Below are 20,599 nucleotides of genomic sequence, written 5' to 3'. Positions count from 1 at the left end.
AAAAGAATTTGAGCTGCTTAGGAAGAGGAGGGTTAGGATTGCATTTCTCCATTCCTACCCACTACCAGTCTTTTTAAAGGTAATTAACCAACATCATTTTAGCTAGTGGCTAAGAAATTTAAATGCATAGAATCTGCTTGAAGTAAAGCCAGCCACATCTGTTTCTTAATTCTTCCCCACCACCATCTCCTTCTCAATTAAAGCATTCTTTCCACTGTCTTCCTACGTTCCTCTCCCATCCTTTTTGCCAGATCAGCTATTTCTTCTTCTTTGAGGGCAGAGGGGAATAGCGGAATAGGAAGAAAGCTGCTTGCTTGAAGGAAAGAACACCAGCATCTCCCCTTCCCCCCCCAAAAAAAACACATACCTCAACTTCTCCGCTCTTTTACTAGTCTCTCTCTCAAAAAAACAAACAAAAACAACCCACATCATATGAGATGTATCCCCCAAATGGCTGACAGTGAGAGGCAGCAGGGCTGGGCCCACCCCGTCACCCAGTGGGGAGGTGGTCAGTTGGGCCCTCTCACCATCAGCCCACCCATGGTGGGGGTAGAGCTGTGTATTAGCAGGGCAGGGGCTCAGCTCAGGCAGGGCACTAGCTGTGCAGAAAGCACCTTCTCTGTGCCAAGGTCCCGTTACAGAGATCCACACGGAGCTCCATCCAGCATTACAGGAAGATAGGGCTGCTTTCAGCTCTCAGCCAGCCCCCAACCCTCACGCCTTGTGGATGGGGAAAGCTCCCATGGCCCTTACATACAGGGCATGTTAAAGCAGGCAAACATTGCTCCTTTGCCTGTACACCACAAGTCATCCCTTTTCCTCATGTTTTCCATACATAACAAAATTGAGTGAGCATCTGAGCTTCAAGGAGGCCTACAAGCCGTGTGTCCCAACCTTGAGCACCATGAGGCTGCACAAATCTCCCACCCTACCTGCTCTCCAGATTTTTATGCCTGATAATCTCTCCTAGTAGTTTGCTGTGCGCCTCCAACATCTGACCTACATTAGAGGCACACAGGCAACCATGTTCCCCTATTTGGCTGCTTTCAGACTGAAACAAACTGTGATTACACAATCCTAGTTATTTTTGGCATAGAAAAGTGACACGAACAGGTTCCGTTCCACACAGAGTTAGTTGAACAATGTACGTCTGCTGTTTCACATCAAATTCAATAGGACAACTCTATTAATCTCAAAGAGAACACCTTTCAACTTCAGTAAAGCATCTAACAGCAGCTGAAATGCAGGAGAAGGACAAGGGTGAGATGGGCAATGACCACAGAAGAAAAATGCTGGCAGAAGATACCCTATGCCTACAGTTATTACCTTCTTCAGGTATATCTTTTTAAATTAGTCATTATATTTATATACTTTTTGAAGGATAAACTTATGACTCAAATAGTGCAACACTACAACTATTCATTTCAAGTTGAGTATTTTGTATGGACAGTATCATTACACACCAAAGTCATAAAAACTTCCCCCTTTGAAGTTGCTTTCTTAAAAGCATTTGAAGGCCACTGCATTAACACGAACTATTAATAAAAACAGTGGTGATTAGAGTCCATTACAGAAAGAATATTCATGTTTGTTTTCATAAACTGCTTGGAGAAAAATGGGACAAGATTATGGACTTCATTTGAAAGTCATAACTTCATTGTTAATTCCATGCTTCCAAAAGGATTATTGTCCAGGAAAGTAAAAAAAAAAAAAAAAAAAAGAAAGAAAATGAAAATCAACTCTGCTGCTAAAAATTCAAGAATCTTCTCTAGCAACAGAGTCTGCATGTTAGATAAATATTCCATCTGTTAGTTTTTACAGAATCTTCACACTTCCATCTATCCAAAGATTTCCAGGGTTTGTAACACTTCTTCACAGTTATCTCAACTTCCCTGTACCAGTTTCTCTCCCCTTATCCATCTACAGAATCTAACTGGTCCCTTGAACCTATCCCTCCCGAAGTTAAAGAACTCACTGGAGTGTACACACTTAGCCTATCAACAGTCAAGCTTCAGGCTCACTACTCACACTCCTTCTGCTGTGGAAAGATCCATCTCAAGAATCCGTCTACCCATGAAACTTATGCAGACCCAGATCTGAAAGCCATCTTCCAATACTAGACTAGGGATATTTAGAGGCCAAAAGGCCTTCTACAGTCACCAAGAAAACTGTTAGGAGGAACAGCTGGTCAAGAAGATTTATGCAGTTCTGCTTGCTTCTATGATTGAGGCAAAAACACAGTTTGCACCTGGCTTTGATTTCTGGTTTCCATATCAACACTACTACCTCCCTACTTCCATGAAATGAACCAGCCAGGGTTCCTTCTAAGACCGCCTATAATAGCAACTTTTTGATGTGGATATTACTCAGCTGATGTTTGGATCAGACACACTTTCCCCTCCTCGTGAAGACTGCTATGGTCAGTGTGCAGTAGCAGCTTTAAAGATGCGCTGAAAGTGTTCAACACTTCCACTCGAAGTTAAGATGAGAAGCAGTGGTATAAGCAGCTTCAAAAGAACTGAATGATATTACTCCACACCCATTCACTAGCCCTAATAATTTGCTTGCAGAAGTCACACCTAAGGGATGCTTGCTGATGTAAGAAAAACAATAAACAAAAAAATAACTCTTTGGTAATGGACCAGAGATGTACTGTAAAAGAGACAGGATACTAATAACACTATTAAACAAAGGTCCTTGATTTCTAAGAATTATTGCTAGCTTAAAGGCTCAGTCGTAGATTCACTGCAAAACTTCCTGCTGCAAAAGAGACTACAGAATCCACAGGGCCACTGGTAAAGCTTTAACAACAAGATGCAACAACAAACAAAGAAACACAACTCTAAAAGGATGCGAACGCTTATTTCATCCTAAGTATAGCAACAGGCATAAATGTACATTGCTGCAAGTTGAACACAAGGCAAGAGAGCACCAAAAGAGTAAGTTGCACTTACCTGCAGTCACCTTATTTAAAGCAACCAGAGAGCTGAGAACTTTGCTGAAGTTCTGGCCCTGATACAGATCATTTGCATCGAAAGTCTGAAAACAAAAGAACATACATTAAGTCATGGAACCATTTAAACGTAGCATTTCTATCCTTATGCAAACCATAGCTGGAGGAGCTATTTCCTGTTCAAGGTGATCAGTCAAGGTGGCTGTCATGGATTGGTCCAAACTGTGGAGTTCTCTTCCCCTTTTTCAAAAAACTTGTTTTTCAACCGAAATAAAATACAAGAACAGATGAATTTGAGTCCAAAAGAAAGGAAGAAAACATAAGCTTAAGATATCAAGTGTCATTCTGGCCAAAAAAGTTCAGAGTGCTGCATTACCCTCTCAGCACACTCTTCTTCTTCTGTAGGAGCTCGCAAGCACTGTACCCAATTGTTCATAACATACTTTTAAAATACTACAGCAGCATACACATTCTTTTATTCTACAAGACAGAGATCAAAAGAGCGTTCCTTAAAGTCAATGAATTCTACGTTGCTGGATAGGTCATGTAACTAGAATGAGTTTTGGGAAGGGGAGGGATGAAAGCTGAGGATGACTTTATTCTTTAACTGTGGGAAGTAGAGTCAAACCTCAAACTATCTTGTAGAAAACATGCTAGTAGCTTTCAAGCATGCAGCGATGACATTAAACATCTGGATTTTCAAGGGGGAAAAAAAGAAAAAAATCATAATATTTGCCTGAGGTAATGGAAACACTCATCCAGAATCTCATGAAAACAGCTCTCGCAACTGATCCTGCATAGATTCAAAGGAGTAACAGTATTCCCTTGCGTAAGATTAGAAAGACGACAGCAAAAGGCAGCTATTACTGTTGTCCCAACTAATTTAAGAAACAAAAAGATTCAGTTTCCTGCAGTGTCCCAACCGTTATCTAAAAAAAAATCAGCAAGAATTTGGCTGTTTTCCTGATAACAGCCACGTCCCACCGGCAGATCTGCAGGCCCACACCCATCCTCCAGCAGCCTACAGGGACAGAGAGGTCACTGCCTCAGGAGAGAGAACGGGGCATTGGGAGGCAGCTGAAAGGGAGCAGCGAAAGCTTTCGTGGAAGCTTTTAAAAGTAACCACAACACAGACTGGTGAACCAGAGGATCATCCGCTGCCAGCATCTCCCAATTGGCGGACGGCCTGAGGATCCCACAGTCAGAGGCAGAGCTGACAGACACCAAGCAGTTCCTGCTCGTATTAACTAAGTCAGACAACTTCCATCAAGTTTCACTGTGCTACAGATAGTTTAGAAGAGTATTTGTGAAGAGTATTTTGAACCTAAAAAAAAAGGAAACAGACACAGGCACTTGCATGGATCAGAAAGGTACTGGGGGGAGGGGTCAGGCAGAGAGGAAGAGAATTATTAAAAAGGTACATTTAAGAAAAATATAATAAACTGTAGCTAAAACTTACAGAAATGTAAGAAATAATAATAATCACAACTACATTTTTGGCTCACCTTCATTCTGAGCTTTGTTTCAGCCAGGGCTCTGCCAGGCCAGCTAAGCGGAGCACAGCAGGATGCAAGTGTGCCCCGTTTCCTCTTGTGCTGGGACTATGAGGGACCCAGGAGGAGCTGATTGGGCCTTCCAGTGTGTTTGAGGCCGTAAAAAATGCCTGTATCCAGGGTGTGCATCCAATCTGCCTCACAGGAAGCAGCACAATGAGAGGATAAGAGAAACGTTTGCTTCCTTGTGGTTTTATATAGAGCCATTCCAACAGGAAGCCACGGCACTGTCACAGCCAGTAGGTTGTTTTTTAATGAAAGGGCCACGACACCCTCACGCTGATTTCACAGTACACCCAACAACCCCCTCCAACTGAGCAGAACTGTCTCCAGATGCTTCATGAGAAGCTTCGTGGGGCTTCATGGGATTTCTAGAGAAAAGAGTTAATTGCAGGTTTTCACAATAAGTTGGGTGTGTGACGGACTGCCATCTCCAACCTGCTATCTACACACAGACCTAAGAGCTGACCCTTTGAAACATCCCATCTGGATCTGAGAGTGCCTCAGCAGCTTCTCCCTTGAGCACGGCCAGACAGAAGGACATCCATGCAGTACTTTGGTAACTGGCAGAACCAAGGCTGAATTCTGAGATGCGAGTAACGAGCTCAGTTATTTTCATACTGCACACCATTACCAAAACAAAGTCTGCACATTAAATTACTTCCCATGACAGTAGTATAAGCCACTTTTCGAACTGCAGAAGCACAGCATGAATTCAGACTTGCACATCATTGGCATAGCTCTTAACACCTAAATATGCAAACAAAATATATTAGCTTGAAAATACTGCCACTGTCTTTTAAACGTTATGTGACAGGCATATACAGGCACTAAGTCTGCATGGAAAAATACTTCCAGTGCATCCTTCCTTGCTGTACAGGCAAACAACTTTGAACTCTGCAGACACACCACCTGAAAGGAAGTTTTACCCTCCCATTCATCCACCTCCTACCTTCCCCCATGTCACTTAGGGAGAACATTAGTCAGGATGTGACTGTACAACTGCGTAAGTCACATTGCATGAGGACACAGATAAGCCAAATCCTTCCAGCAAACGATTTAAAGCAAATAAATATCAGCCCTTTGATTTCAAATTCCACAGAAGTGACCACAAGCAGATATGCCTTTTAAGTATTAACATAAAGCATAGCTATTAGATAAAGGTAGAGCAGGACAACGTTACGAAACTCTTCACATAGAAGTTTGCTGGGAATCAATGAACTCCAGAAGGTGAGCAGACTGATTCCCCTTACACCTCTTATTCAGGAACAGGAAAACAGGCCAGTAACATCATTCTCACATTTTTCTCTGTCCCCTCCTGTGTTTCAACGTCTCACCTATCAATCTCCTGGACACATGCTATATTCTAAAGCAGACCTGAACAAACTGCCTTGCATTACGCATAGCACTACACACACCCCCAGGAGCACAGCAGCCCTTTTGGTCACAGCCAGCAGATTTCCTGCAGCTAAAATTTCAATGGGAGGCAAACTTCACTGTCAATTATATTGTGGCCTCTGCTGAGCAATTAATGAAATGTTAAACAACATGAGCAGGTATCAATGCAGCAAATACCCTATAGGAAGATGTACATTAGATTGTAATTCTTCATTTATTATTGTATTAGAGGCTATTAATTAGATAGTTCTTAAACTCATTTCATAGGAGCTATATTGATTTTCCCATTAGTGATGTTTCCTAAACATCAAGCTAAACGCCTCAGAGATCCATTTCACCCGTGTAATGGTTTTCAGCTACCAAATCCATACTCTCATTTCACAGCACAACTGACTTCTGAATCCATCCGCCTAAACCCCAATGCATAAAAAAGGGCCATAGTAATACACTCCGGTCATTCTAAACCACTTGAGCTGTCAGCCCTCAGTGAGTGGAGATCTCTGCTTAAAAGGTGTTTATGACCTAATATTAATGAAACAAAACCAACACAGCAATACTCAACCCCTTATATCCCTGAAGAGCAGCACCCACTGAAGTCACAAATACACTGACAGAGGAATAAGTGAAAGGAAAAAAAGAAAATAAGGTCGGGACTGTACCTGGTGAGAGCAAACTAAGCAATACCAAAGATGTGCAGCAATGACTTGTCTTCAAATTAACCATCTTCAAGACCTGCTGATGATAAAAAGCTGGGAAGACTGGCTGATATACCTGAAGACTGTGCTACCAGTCAACAAGACCTGAACAGACTGGGAAGTTGGGCAGGGAGGAACTTGATGAGGTTTAACAAGTGCAAGTGTTGAGTACTGCACCTGGGGAGGAACCACCTCATGCACCAGTACAGGTTATGGGATGATCTACTGGAGAGGAGCTCTGCAGAGAAGGACCTGGGGGTCCTGGTGGACAACAGGTTGGCCACGAGCCAGCAGTGTGCCCTGATGGTCAAGGCCAATGGCATCCTGGGATATATTAAAAACTACATGGGGCCAGCAGGTCGAGGGAGGTGATCCTCACACTCCGCTCTGCTGAGGCCACATTTAGAATACTGTGCCCATTTCTGGGCTCCCCAGTTCAAAAAAAAAGACAAGAATCTCCTAGGAGTGAGACAAGAAAAACTAGGGGTGGTTGGACAAGCTTTCAGGCACACGTTTTCTTCAAGTAAATTTTCTATCAGTCTGAACTGGCTTAAATTATCATGGCATTAGTAAAGCTGCATCTCATGATAAGTTCATGTACTGGTTCAGATAAAAAGGTTTTTTTAAAGTATATATTTTCTTGTTAGATTAATGCTTTAAATTTACATGTACAGGGTTCTCAGCAGATATTAACATTTCAAGCATGTGACAAAGATAGATGACAGCTTTCTTTAAAGCCCGGCACTACGAGCAACAGCACTGACTTAAGGGCAGCCCTGCTATCTGTGAATCACAGATAGGCTGCTGCTGCTATCCTACCCCCACAACAAGCTGTGACCCCCAGGCTGCGTGTTCCGAACCAGCAGGACACTTCCTAGCTCAGCTCGGTGGCCTAGGGCCCCCTGTGTAAAAGATTAAAAGAACATTGGCTTGCTCCCCCGGAGGAAATGGAAGGAAATGAGCAGGGTCTCTGCATCACCTGCGGGGTTTGGCAGCAAGCAGCATGACCACATGCAATGCGTCATCCCACCTGCTCCTGGCAGACAGACCGCAGTGCTTTTGGCCATGGGAGCATGGAGAAATGAACAGCAGGGAAAAAGGGGAAAGAAAAAAAAACTCTCCGTGAGGAAATAGTGACCTTCACAAACAAGAAGAACCTCCAACAATTCCTACAGCACACTATTAGCCTGGTGTGCTCTTGCCCACAGCAGCTGGCAAGGGGCCCACTAAGGCCACCGCTGTGTTCCACCTCCCTGTGATTAACCCTTACACACCCAGAGCACGTAGGTAAGCCTGCAGGCAAAGCATAAACATCTTGGTTCATTCCAAAGGTGGTCAGCTGTGAGGGAGCTCAGCCTCACTCAACTGCTATGCAGCAGCTGGCTGGGAGCAGGGAATTATCATCTGAAAGCTGCAGCAGTAAGAGGGGAGATAAGGAAAGCAGGGAGCTATGACAACAGAGGGGAAGGGAAGGGAAGGGGACAGCATTCTGGAAATGTGTATGATACATACAGTTGCCCAAACTGTAACGCAGAGCACAAGGGAAAGCTGAATAAATCAAGTTGTTTGACAAATTAAGAGCCAGACAAATAACTGGGAGAAGAGATTTGCAGTGTGGGGTTTCTGGGCTATTTGTACCAGTTCACGAGGGAAATTAAAACTCAGCGGTAAAGAACATATAAAGATTCAGATCTGAAATAAAATTTATTGCTCATATAAATGTATTCCTCAAAACCAAAAGGGTTTAATTGTACTAAGAACACCACGTCACCTAAACAGCTTTAATCTCTACAACGAATAACACTTTAAAAACCTGTTATCTACTGAAGCAGGCACTGGCAGTACAAGCATACAGAAGTTTGCAGTGTGCATACCTGTGTGTACAGAACCGTGCACGCATCTGAATACACAAGTCTGAAAAGGATAAAGGTTAAAGAAAAGAAAAACCTTGTTTAGAGTTCCTGAAGATGTACTGAAGCTTTCCACCTCCATCTCTGTTTTGTCCCAAAGCCAGCTGCGAGGCACTAATGATTCGCTTCAAACACCACACAACATTCCAGTAAGCCACTGCTTCAAAGGCAGCATGTGAACATCACCAGAACTAAGCACATACAAGCATCCACAAACCCCAGAAAAAATTACGTGGCAAACAATCTGCACAGGAATATTAAATTCCTGAGATCATCCAAATTTTGTATCTTTTTAAACACACAGCACGGCAATTTAGCATCTCCAAATGAATTCCAGAAGGATTTTTTAGTAAGAAAGATAGAGAGCCTTGTACTTTAAAGCATAGGCTTTTAGCAATAGCCAAAAATATGTAATTTAAAAATAAATACAGAAGAGTTAGCAACGCCTGCTTGTGTTTTTTTTTCCATGTACAAGAAGAGCTTGCTCCAAATTTCTACCTGCACAGGTAAATGAGAACTACACCCATCATAACCCATCCTAACTCACTTTCAAATCACAGAATGTCAGGGATTGGAAGGGACCTCAGAAGATCATCTAAGTCCAACCCCCTGCTGGAGCAGGAGCACCTCAATTATCCTGTGCGGTTTGAGTCTTAAAAGATACCACGCATTGACGAATTCTTGTCACTGGGAGACAGAGTGGAAAAGGAGAGACATTTAGTGATGTGTAATACTAGTAAATGATTGAGTCATGGGGACTCCAGGAAGCTCCCACTCTCGGAACTACAGATAGAAGTTGTTGGAATGAAACTACCAAATAGAATTTCATCAGGACACCAAGCTGAGATTTCTTGGTGATTGCCAACACAACGGATTAGAGGGTGCTTATGCAACTGCTTTGTTTCAGCTAAACAAGATGCAGTGTCCACAAAGAGCAGGGAAGGAAAGGCGAACAGCAGCATTCCTTAAGACTCAGTCTGGTAAAGCTCACCTTTATTTCTCATATATAGAGACAAGAACTATGTAAAGCTCTTTCCAAAATAAGGAAACAAGCTGTGGACAGCCAGGTCAAAACGCATGAGGAATACCATCTAAACAACCTAACAAAAAAAAAAGCCTACAAATTACATGCTTGGAAATACGGATAGCACTGCTATGAAGTTTCATCATTGCTTTTACAAGAGGAAGAGCAATTAACTCAATCCAGCACAGACTGCCAACACATCAGACACCGTCACATAGTTATACGAACTGGGGGAAAACCACAAGAGAAAGGTAAAGGTTATTTTACTGATCTCTAAGTTGTTTTCCTTTCTATAAATAAGAACTAAAAAATTCTACTCTATCCATCTCCCATCAGCAGTGTATCAGCAATATTTGGCTTCTAAAACAGTAATAATAAAGGCTCCTAATCTCAGTGTTTTAGACACCACAGATGACAAACTAACACAGCACGGAAGGATGTAAGAGGACCAGAGGCCAAAGCTGTAAATGGGACTGGATGTAGTGCCATAACTAAGAAGTCCAGGCCAAATTTTTAGAAACACACAGACAAAGCAAACAATAAAGCACACAGAACTACCAGGAGACTGTCTCAGAATAAATAGGCTGCAGGAAAAGAAGGCAATTTCTAGTTCCTGTTTTTCTGAGAACAATGCTAACATCTACTCGAGGACTGTTCCTTTCATTCTGAGAACAGCTGCTTATACTTAAAACTATTTTTTTCCCCCTTCATATGAATGTATACAAATCAATGCAGCAGGATAAAGCCAGGCAAGTCAGTTGTGGTTTTAGGCCTCTGTATGTTTGAATTAGTTTTAAATAACTAGTAATTATTTAAAAAATTAAATGGCAGAATTTGGTCTTCTACGTTCCTGGGATGCCTGTAGAATACTGACCGGTGCAACTCTGCAGTCCTTGTTAAATGGATGGATGCAAGTCATTGGAGTGGCTGAGCTTTCTTTCTCTTTAGAGTCATAGCAGTAGATCAGCTTTGGGAAGAGAATCCTTCCTTCCATAGCTTCTGCTATTTCACATCCTTGTTGGGCACCTGTTATCACACCAATTCCATCCAACATCCCCATGATGAAATAGCATGGAGAATGCAAGCACCCTTGAGTTACAGTTTAGAGGAAACACGTCACGTCCTGAAGTATTATGGAAAGCTTAGAGGCAGATCTGCACCTTCTTACCCATGACAAGATGTAAGCTTCGTACTTTCAAGTAACCGTAAGAGAACCTGCAAACTGTTTCCTGCCTTGATATATAAACGAGTGAATGAATCTAGTGTTATTTAGCAATCCATGCATCGTGGCTGCATATCATTTCATGGCTTTTTTTTTTTGTAATTATTTAAATATTAAGTTAGAAAGAAACAAGTTAGGAAAAAATTTCAAAGGAAAAAAGAATGCAAGAAATGGCTCTTCACATTCAAACTCTGGGCCAACACTTCACACTAACTGAAAATATCAAGAGCAGTGAAAGTGAAGACTGACCCCAGCAGGACCGCATGCAATCAGTGCAGGAACCACGATGACTGGACAGCAACAAATGAGAGTCACTTCGGACTTCAGAAGCCAACTGTCCAACTGGGCTGAAGACCAGAGGAAACTCAGCCCACTGAATGGGTTCTGAAGGCTGATCGTCAGCATAAACACCCCACAGAGAATTCAATTTTAAAGAATCTACCAAACTACTGTTTATCAATGCCTGAACTCCATAGCGACACTGTATTTTATCTCTTAAGGCTCCAAATCAACCAAGTATTGATGAAAAGGCAGAAGATATGATCAAGAAATCTGAAGCTAAGGACTTCAAACGTTAGGAACAGAGATGTCTCATTTAGGGATACTTTAATATTTGATTTACTTTCTAAAGCAAAGTACGCATCAGCTGAATTGCAAACACTTCCATTCTCTCACTGAAAAACACAGGAAGGATGGCTTGCCACAACTCATCTGAGATGCCTTCTGTCTAGATACATATTCTGCCAACAATTCTCAAATGATTTCTTCAGTATCAACTCAGTATCAAAAGCCATACTGTACAGGGTGGGAAGAATGCTATGTCATGAAGCCAAGTACCTCATTTACATCGTGAAAAATCTGAAGTAGGAAAAACGGTTTATTTTGATCCAAAACATGTAGCGTTGCCTGTCCTATCTCTAAATCCAGCCCTCCACTTGCAAAACAGAGATAACTGTAGCTAAATACCAGGCTAAGTCACTACCATAATGCATAGTGAGACCGCAGACTTCCAACACCAATGTTAGACAGAGCAAGGTAGAAGGTAAGAGCTGGGAGTGGAGGAGGAAGGTGTTACAGAAGAGTCATTTTACTGCAAAAGATTTTGTACTACATGAGGTTATCGCCTGCCCTCTTAAAATAGCCTGCTGGCTGTTTTACTACAGTACCACCTGATTCAACCACAACTTAAAGGCTACCACGTGCTCACGTGTCATCTGGAACAAATGCACACAGCCAAGCAGTCAGATGATGCACAGATTCAGTATCAGTGGTGGAAGAGCCACAAGAACAGTCCCACTGACCTTAAACTAGCACCGCGTTTGGTCTACTGCTCATCAGCATGCAGAAGCACATCACATACATGCTTGTTTTGTCTTTTAAATAAAGGTATTAACTGTCCAAACAGGAAAATGCTTGTACAGTCAAATGTGTACTAGTAGCTAGAGGAGGTGGACTGAAGGAGAATGGATATTGAGATTTCTGGCACGGGTCAGAATTTGAGTAAACATGATACGAATGCACAGGTTTGGAGGAAAAAATAGTGGGAAGGAAAAGGAAAGGCAGCCTAGAAATTCAAGAACAACAAAAAACAGGAGAGTGTTACCATCCTTCAGCTCAGAGAGAATTCATCAGAAATCTCAATAGCTTCCTGAATATACCATGGAAAGTGCCAAAATAAAGACCAAAGGCTTACTGAATTTCCACATGGCCTGTTGAAGCCTCCGTTTATAATCAATGGAAGAAAAACAGTAAGTCTGCAACATTTAGCTGAAATGAGCTAGCCTGAAAAAAAAAAGAGAGAATTCAAGTTTAAATTGGATCCAAGCTAACTCATTTTGACACTTCCATTTCAAAACCCACTAACTGCTCTGAACCATGCACATGCTCTAAACTATAGCTCCTCTGAAGTGGGCCCTTTTCTAGTCACAGCCTGCAATTCTGATTTCAGCAAGCTCAAATACTGTTAAGAAAGTCCAGGGCTGGATCTCTCCCACTCTTCCAGCCACCTGCAATAACATGACCCAGGATCACCCACTGCTTCTAAAGCACAGGACTTTATTTGGGAGCCAGGGACAAGTTCCACTGCCTCTGCTCTGCCTCAGTCACCACTCCAGATGAAAAGCCGGGTTAGCTGCCTGAGCAGCAGCTGGGCAGCTAGAGGGCCCAGCATCTTCATGCAAAGAACATCAAAAACCAAAGCCTATTAACCGTCAACAGACTGCACCTTGAGGCCATCCAGCAGCAGCCGGGAAAGACCAATCATCTCTGCCAAGGGTGAGGCAGATACCTAGGGGCAAGAAACACAGCACAGTTCCAAGTAAACCCTTCTGGCTCAGGTTCAAAAGCCCACAGATCAGCTCACAGTTTGAAATGGGGAATCTCCCTTACTCGCATCACCCATGACCTCATACTCATTTAACATCGGATTCATTAAACTCTCACGGCAATCTCATTCTAACAGCTGACATGGCAAAAAACAAAACACATCCAGCAAGAAGTAGGAAGCTTGCTGCAAGTTTCATGAGTTAACCAACCCAAAACAGGACCAGATTAGCACCCAAGCTAACATGTGGGAGGGAAACCTTTAAACATTTTGTCTGTCAAAGGAAGAAGACTCACTTGAGGCACCAGGAAGCATCACAGGTCAGCTGTTTTTCAACAGGGAAAACTTAGCTACAGCCTCCCCTACTCTAATTATCCAACATCACACTGATGCTGGGCAACAGATTTCTCTATGAAATTCACTCTTGCAGTCTGTGGAATTTGGAATTTTTTAACACGTATTTCCAAAGATCCATAAGAGATGGCCTCTGGCAGATTGCAAACAACAAAAACAAAATCCAAATCAATTCTGTTTATTCATAGTAATGCCTGGGGATGCAAGCTGAAGGAAATAAAGAGAACTTTTCCAAGAAACCAGCTATTGCAGAAGTCGTACAGTTCTGACTCATCGGCCAATGGGCTTGGGTATCCCAGCTGGCAGGGAGAACTGAAGGCATTGCTGTGCACAAACAGCCTCAGCAGTATGATTTCCAGTACTCCCTTCCTCCCAAAAACACAACCACTGGCATTCAGACCTTCGCAAAGCATGGTCCTCAATCCAGCCACCCACTTGCCCACACCCTACCTCACCACTACTGCCTAGACCCTGACCTGGCATCCTGAGCCACACGGCAGTGCTGGGCTTCCTCATCAGACAGAACAGAGGAAGCTTCGGCCACCTGGTGGTAACAGTTTGGTTACAGTGTGACAAAGCATTTGCGCCAACCCTGGCAGTTAAGGTTTACCCTGGAAGCAGGGCAGCAGCTTAGCACCACCCAATCGTTCCCTCGCAGTCCCCACCTGGAATAAGGGAGTGAGAGACTTGGATACAAAATACAGCTCGTGGGTTCACATGAAAACTATTTATCAAGACAGAAAAGGAAAATGGAAACAAAAACACAATGCTGACAATACATACAGCCTCAGTGCAATTACTCACCACCCCTAGACCTGCCAGCAGCATGAGGTCTCACCACCCTGACCTACCCCAGAGAAGAGCCCAGCCACCCACCTGCAGCATTATGGCCCTAAGTCCCACAGTGCAGGACAACCCCCTACCTAATTCAGGAACCTGTGCAGGCCCCACCCCCCCATGCCATCACAGCAGCAGCTCTGCCCAGAGCAGCCCACCCCATGTGCACTCCCACCACTCAGCAACAACCAAACATCTCCGTGCAGGTGATGCTGTTTCAGATACTCATCTCTTCTCTATGTTGAAGGAAGAGCCAACACATCCACTGGCAGCTCACACAGGATCCAACCCTTACTTTTTCTTGCAAAAAATCTGTGTTAAGTCTTCAAATGGCAGACTGCTTCCTTTAAATATATTTCTCCCAGAAATTACTACAAATTTGATTATCTCCATGCCAGAATTCACAGGAGAGTCAGTGAGACTGATCAAATGGATCTCTGTGATTTACCAGCCCCAAATGATAACCTGTCAGCTTAAGAGAAGCCAGACACCAAATTGAAACGTTAAGGATAGCGCATAATATTGCATTTGACACAGCCATAGGAGGAGGAATGGAAAGCAGTAGACACAGACAGGCTTTTAGAGATCCAGGAAAAGGGAGAAGGGAAGGAGTCGAGAGCAGTGCAGGTCAGTAAAGCCAGTGCCTAAGCCTGAGAAACTGACAAGAGCTCTAACAGAGAGCAGAGTAGTAGATAGAATGGTTTGAGCTGGAAGGGACCTCTAAAGGCCATCCAAGTCCAACCCCCCTGCAGTGAACAGGGACACCTACAGCCCAGTCAGGGTGCTCAGAACCCCACCCAACCTAGCCTTGAATGTCTCCAAGAACGAGGCATCAACCACCTCCCAGGCAACCTGTTGCAGTGCCTCACCACCCTTTTATCACAAAAAAAAACTCTTTCTTTATATCTGATCTAAGCATCTCCTCTTTTGGTTTAAAACCATTTCCTCTTGTCCTAACACAACAGACCGTGCCCAAGTGTCTGTCCCCTCCTTTCTTACAGCTCCCCTCCCTCCCCTTTAGATGCTGAAAGGGAACAGAATTGAAGGAGTTTGCATAAACATGAAAACAGCAAAGAATTAACTTCTTTCCACAGTAGCACTGTTATCTTTCAAAAATACATCACCATCCCTTAAAACAATTATCAGTAAGCATAGGTTAGTCCCATTAACATGCCATATCTGAACAACCCTTGAAAAAGCACCTCAGCAAGGTGAAGACTCAGAAATACTCAAGAAGAAACAACAGCTATTCACAAACAATTGGTTTTCACTATGAAGAGATCACTTAAGAAGCGTCCCAGAAGGATCCGATTTAGGACCAACAGTACTCAACACACATCATTTCACAAAAAGCCTGAGAGTGAACATTGCTGGGATATCTAATCATTCAAGTTAATCACAACCTGTATTCGTAACAAATAGCTACCATAGCACCTTACAGGTGACCAAGTATTACAATGGCAAGAGAAATCCAGTGCTAACAAAAGTAAGACCCCACTAAAAGGAGAGTGGAGGAACTTTCACTACTAAAAGGAAGTGTTCTGTATTAGCTATTCCCATTGACAAACACACAAGAGGACAGTCAGTTGGTAACCCCAGATGACAGACCAGCCAAATCATGAAGTTCTAAAGAAACAATACTGGAAATAAACGAATTTTGCAACAAATAAATGGCTTTTGTTATTTCCATACTACCTCCTCGCTTTAAAAACCATTCTGGTCCATCATCATACGGCAAAATGCAACAGGACACAGAGGTAGTAAGGTTTGTTACCGTGCCATATGAAGTCATGTATGGCATGGAGAAGGTCATCCATAATGTAAGAACAAGAGTACCTGTTGCCAGCAGCTGCAGCAGCTGAACAAACAAAAGGAAGTTTTTATAAAATGCATAAGCAAACCATGGAACTCATTGCCATAGGATGTGGAGGGGGAAAAAAAAAGCTCAAAATAGCTTCAGAAAGCTTTAAAAAGTAGCTATAGAAGTCCATCAAGCTATTAAAAATACTGATAAATACATCGTCTGTGTCTACAATTGCCCCCCGCCAACTAAAGGTGCAATCCTGACTCAGGACACCCCATGGCTGTACCCCATGTGCCTCCACATTTTCCACACAATCAGCTCACTGAAACATTTAGATTTCAGTAATAAGGAGACAGGCAAGAAGAAACAACTCCAAACGTATCACTGTGCCACTATGGTGACACTATGGTAGAGAATAGCAGTGATAGTAGTTTGTTACTAAAAGGTATTGTGTGGTACGTTAACACATTTTGGGTGTTTTGTTCCTCCTCCCCATTTAGCCTTTGCTATTTAAATACCACAGAATCTCAGTCTGCACAGCCAGTAGAGTTGAGCTGAAGCAGCTGGTGTATGTGAGACTTCTGCTGGCAGCTCACCACTTTCTTTGATACATCAACGTGAAGTATGATGAGTTACGGATGTGGCTTCCAGTGCAACTGAAACACCTAGAGGGAAATACTTCAAAACAAGCTGTCATTCATATAACCTTTAAGAAGAAAGGATACCAACTGAATTGCATGAAGCTACAGCATTCTAAGAAACATTACATCGGAAGTCACTGTAAAGCCATAAACAGCTATAACACTCTGCCATTTAGCATGAATCAAAACCAGCCAAAATAAGAGAAGTCATAATCCTTATCTAGACTCCGATCTCTGCTATAACATGGCCAAAAACCATCTGAAGCTCACACTGAGGACACCGATGTGACCGACACCGATCAGCCCTAGGACCTCCCACCTTTTGGCTTTAAGACCACAGAAGGTCCTGGTGATCTCCAGAGAGCCACACTGTACTGCAAACAGAATCCAGCCTCGCAGGAATTCAACACAAAAATGAGCAAGAGGCTCTGCACACGGTAAAAGTAGGTATCACATTAAGCAATGCCCAAGGTGATGTCCTCTCATGTTCCCTGTTTCTTAAGGCAAAGGTGGTATCAGCTGTTAATATCTAGCTTAGCTACAGAAGGGGCAAAAGCTTTTCTGTGACTGAGCACACTCAAAAACACAGCCCGTGATATAAAGATGTTACCAGAACTGCAACTTACGCAGTGTTCGAAGCCTACTGCAGACTGTGCCTCAAACTGTCCAAACAGAACAGCAAATGCTTCTCTATTACCTATAACTGGGCAAACAGGGAAAGCAGGCTGAAGGCACTGAAGGCACAAAGCTGAGGCACTGTAGGGTTGCTCCTGGAGGAGGGAACAGTTTTTATTTGCAGGAATTTTTAATCCTGATTCGGATTGCAACAACGCAGAGCAACGTGATACAGAAAGCAATGACAGCACAGCTTTGAATCCTTGGTATGTTCAGCAACTACAAAGCTATCAGTAAGTATTCAGAAGCACAAAGTTTCCACGTGTAGGGTTTGCTGCACATACCTGGAACAGTGATGCTCATTTTCTGGGGAGTATCTTATTCAGCTGTTTTTAAATCCAAATCTCACTTCAACAGTCACTGCGTATCTTCCTCTTTCCCAGTCAAAAGCAACAAATGTCTGTAAACTGACAACTTTCCCAAGTCCCACTGTTTCCTCTCAAACGAACGAGAAGTGACACCAGATACTGCAAGCAGGAAGAAATGAAGCAATACGACAATGCAGCTGAGCAAAACATGCAGTTCCAGGTTGAAGAACTAAGCAAATCTTTCCAGTATGATGTTCCATAAACATAAGAAAATAAGCAATTCTGCTTTGTTGGAACCACATCCTTCACAGTCTCCAGCAACATTATCTCAAAAAGCTGTTGTCTCAGACACGTTATGCATAGAAGACAACACTAAGTTGACTCATATTCAGAGGAATACATTTAAGTTGTTTCAAAGGTGAGAATCTTTTCACTTACATTGCAAGAAACAGAATGCATGGCTAAACAGGCTAGAACAATACTGAGTTCTCTAACATATCTCAACTCCCATTGAACAATTCCAAGAGAATATACTGTTTTTATCCTCCTAGAAGTAACACCACATATTTAAAAGCATACACTATTTAGACAAATCTGATCTATAGTTATTAAAAAGCACTTTTCTTTCAGTTGAAGAACAGACTGAAAATGCTCATTTCGCCTAAGTCAGTCAAACCACCTTGGTTTTAGCACCAGCCTTTGCAAGGCTTTCAAAACAGCCTGCCTCATTTTGTACAAAATCGGCATGTTGTACAACGCTGCACACCTGATAAAGTAACACACATACAGTACATAATCCTTACATTTACTGCTTTGGAGCATAATTAGTTTCAGAGTGGCCAGACAACAAACCCAGCTATGAAGATTGCTCTCAAAGCATGAAGCAATAGCTTCCATTATACCTTCTGGCAGCTGCGAAAGCAGTTTCTTCCAGACAGACATTCAAACTACAACCTATACCTTCTTTTTAAAATTTAATTACTACTTTTTGAGACTGAGTTACTACAACACACTTCAAAGGAAGCTGTAGCTGTGATGTGATGTCTGGATGGTACCAAAGCAATAGAAGTTCTACTTTGTGACAACTCATCACCCTAACTACACAGTCATTCACCTATGTGTCTTCCAAGCAGTTTAATCCATTAAGTCCTACATAACACCTTAGTACCTTTCAACACAAGGGTGTCTCCTTCCCAGTGCTATCCTGCTGCTTGTTGGCCAAAGAACTCAGCCCCAAACTTTTCCAACTCGGAAAGTAAGTGAGCAGCTGCACTCTCTGCAAGTTGCTTGAGCAGAAAGTACTTCAACAATCAAAACAGCCAGCTCATCAACTCCAAAGGGAGGCTGCATCTGCTTACAGAAATCCCCTCAGAGAGACTGTTTTCAAAAGCCAGGAAAACAAAGGAGAGGAGTTTCGTGTTATAAGGGGGATTTCACGTCCTTCATTAACATGCAGGGAGAGCACCTGAAGCTTCCTCTTCCAGACTACAAAGCTTCCATATTCTGCAACAGCTGAGAGATGTACAAAGATGGAAAAAAACTTCATATTAAAATCATGATTATTTCCAACAAACCTCAGCATACTTCAACTCAAGCATCACCGCAGATACCTGATGGTAGACAAGACCACAAAGGTACAATTATTCCACTTGGGCAGTTTTATCTGGTGGAACTACTGAAATTCAGCTAGCAGCAAGGCTGCTCTCTGATGAGACCTGCATTAACTACTGTAAAGAACAAACCCAGACTTCAGGGCAATTAGAGACAGCAATTAGGTGAAATTCAGTCTGGCTCCACGACTCTCAGTAGTGAAGCAAAAACACAAAGATCCTATTTGAAATGCTGAGCACTGCAGTAGCAGTGCACTACCAGATGTCTGACAGGCCTCAGTGCAAATCAGCAACCTTTCTGCAATCAGCATATTTTGGTTATTTTGCTGCAACACATACTTTTTATACTTTAACAAACTCATACGGCTGATTCGGGCCAATTCTGTGCTGCTGAAGCACAGATTCTCTCATTATGAGTCTGACTTAAGGCCAACTTAGCCTCCGCACAAGAGAAGTTTCATCTTCAAGTCATGTGCACTACATAAGGGTATAAAATCCTGCCATGAATACACAAGTGAAGTGTCAAGGCCAGCAGCCCCAGCAATGCTAACACTTCCCAGTATTAGATTTATTTTCTATTATGCTTTCTTAAAGTTCAAACATTCACAACATTTTTCATGTAGTGCATTTGCCTCATGCCTTACCTTTAACAGTATTTTGTACAGAAGGTCGCAACCCCATCATTACCAGCAATGAGACCAAGAAAACAATACTTGCCAAGACGCAGCTTGTAGAAGTCTACAGAGGGCTCCACCTACAAAGAATGGGTCAGATGCTAATGCCAGCTGAGGGAGCCTCTATGAGAAAGCAACTGTTCAACCAAAACATCAGCACACAAGAGCTAGACCCAGAACTAAGGAGCCATAGTAGAGAAGAACGACAAAGCCAAGACTGTATTTCACCTCATTTCAGATTTTCAGATGTCTGTGCTGTCTCCCTTTCCATCTACACCCAGAGGGATGCACCGCATGCAGCTCATGGGAGGTGCTTCTTCTGTTGACTATATAAGGAAGGTTCCATGACTAACTTCAGCTGCAGTCCAGCAGACGGAGCTGGAAGCAATGGAAGGAAAGTATTATAGAAAGTAGCCTTAGCAAACCCCCACCGCCCCAGATTCCTCTCAGATACACAGCTGCCCCCCCTCTCACCCCATCGTATCAGTTTTTGAGCTCATCACTCCCTTCTTCACTGCAAGGGGCTGAATGGGCTCAACTAAGACAGCTTTGTTTTGTTTTCTGGAATAGAACAGATCAGTTGGAAGGGACCTACAAAGACTGAGTCCAGCTGCCTCA

The 20,599-nt window shown here is 42.8% G+C and overlaps 1 protein-coding gene across 14 annotated transcripts in view; it reads right to left on the bottom strand.

Annotated features, from left to right (window-relative positions):
* ARHGEF7 (Rho guanine nucleotide exchange factor 7) overlaps positions 1-20,599 on the bottom strand; it is a 107,851-nt gene that overhangs the window by 63,973 nt on the left and 23,279 nt on the right. For 9 of the 14 annotated variants that reach the window (XR_001464001.4, XM_003640531.5, XM_004938542.5 and 6 more), the window contains one exon: positions 2,955-3,039. Coding sequence is in view for 6 of the 14 variants with exons in the window: in XM_003640531.5 (XP_003640579.1) it covers positions 2,955-3,039 (85 nt within the window). In the remaining 8 variants the exon portion in view is untranslated. Of the gene's footprint in view, positions 1-2,954; positions 3,040-4,458; positions 4,536-12,448; positions 12,538-17,673; positions 17,749-20,599 lie in introns of those variants that run through there. The other 5 variants (XM_046903515.1, XM_046903522.1, XM_004938545.5 and 2 more) reach the window with 3 other exon arrangements.

Source organism: Gallus gallus, chromosome 1 (assembly GCF_016699485.2).
Source record: "Gallus gallus isolate bGalGal1 chromosome 1, bGalGal1.mat.broiler.GRCg7b, whole genome shotgun sequence".
Taxonomy (NCBI): domain Eukaryota; kingdom Metazoa; phylum Chordata; class Aves; order Galliformes; family Phasianidae; genus Gallus; species Gallus gallus.
Note: the sequence above shows the minus strand (reverse complement) of the source record. Positions and strands in the feature narration are given on the sequence as shown.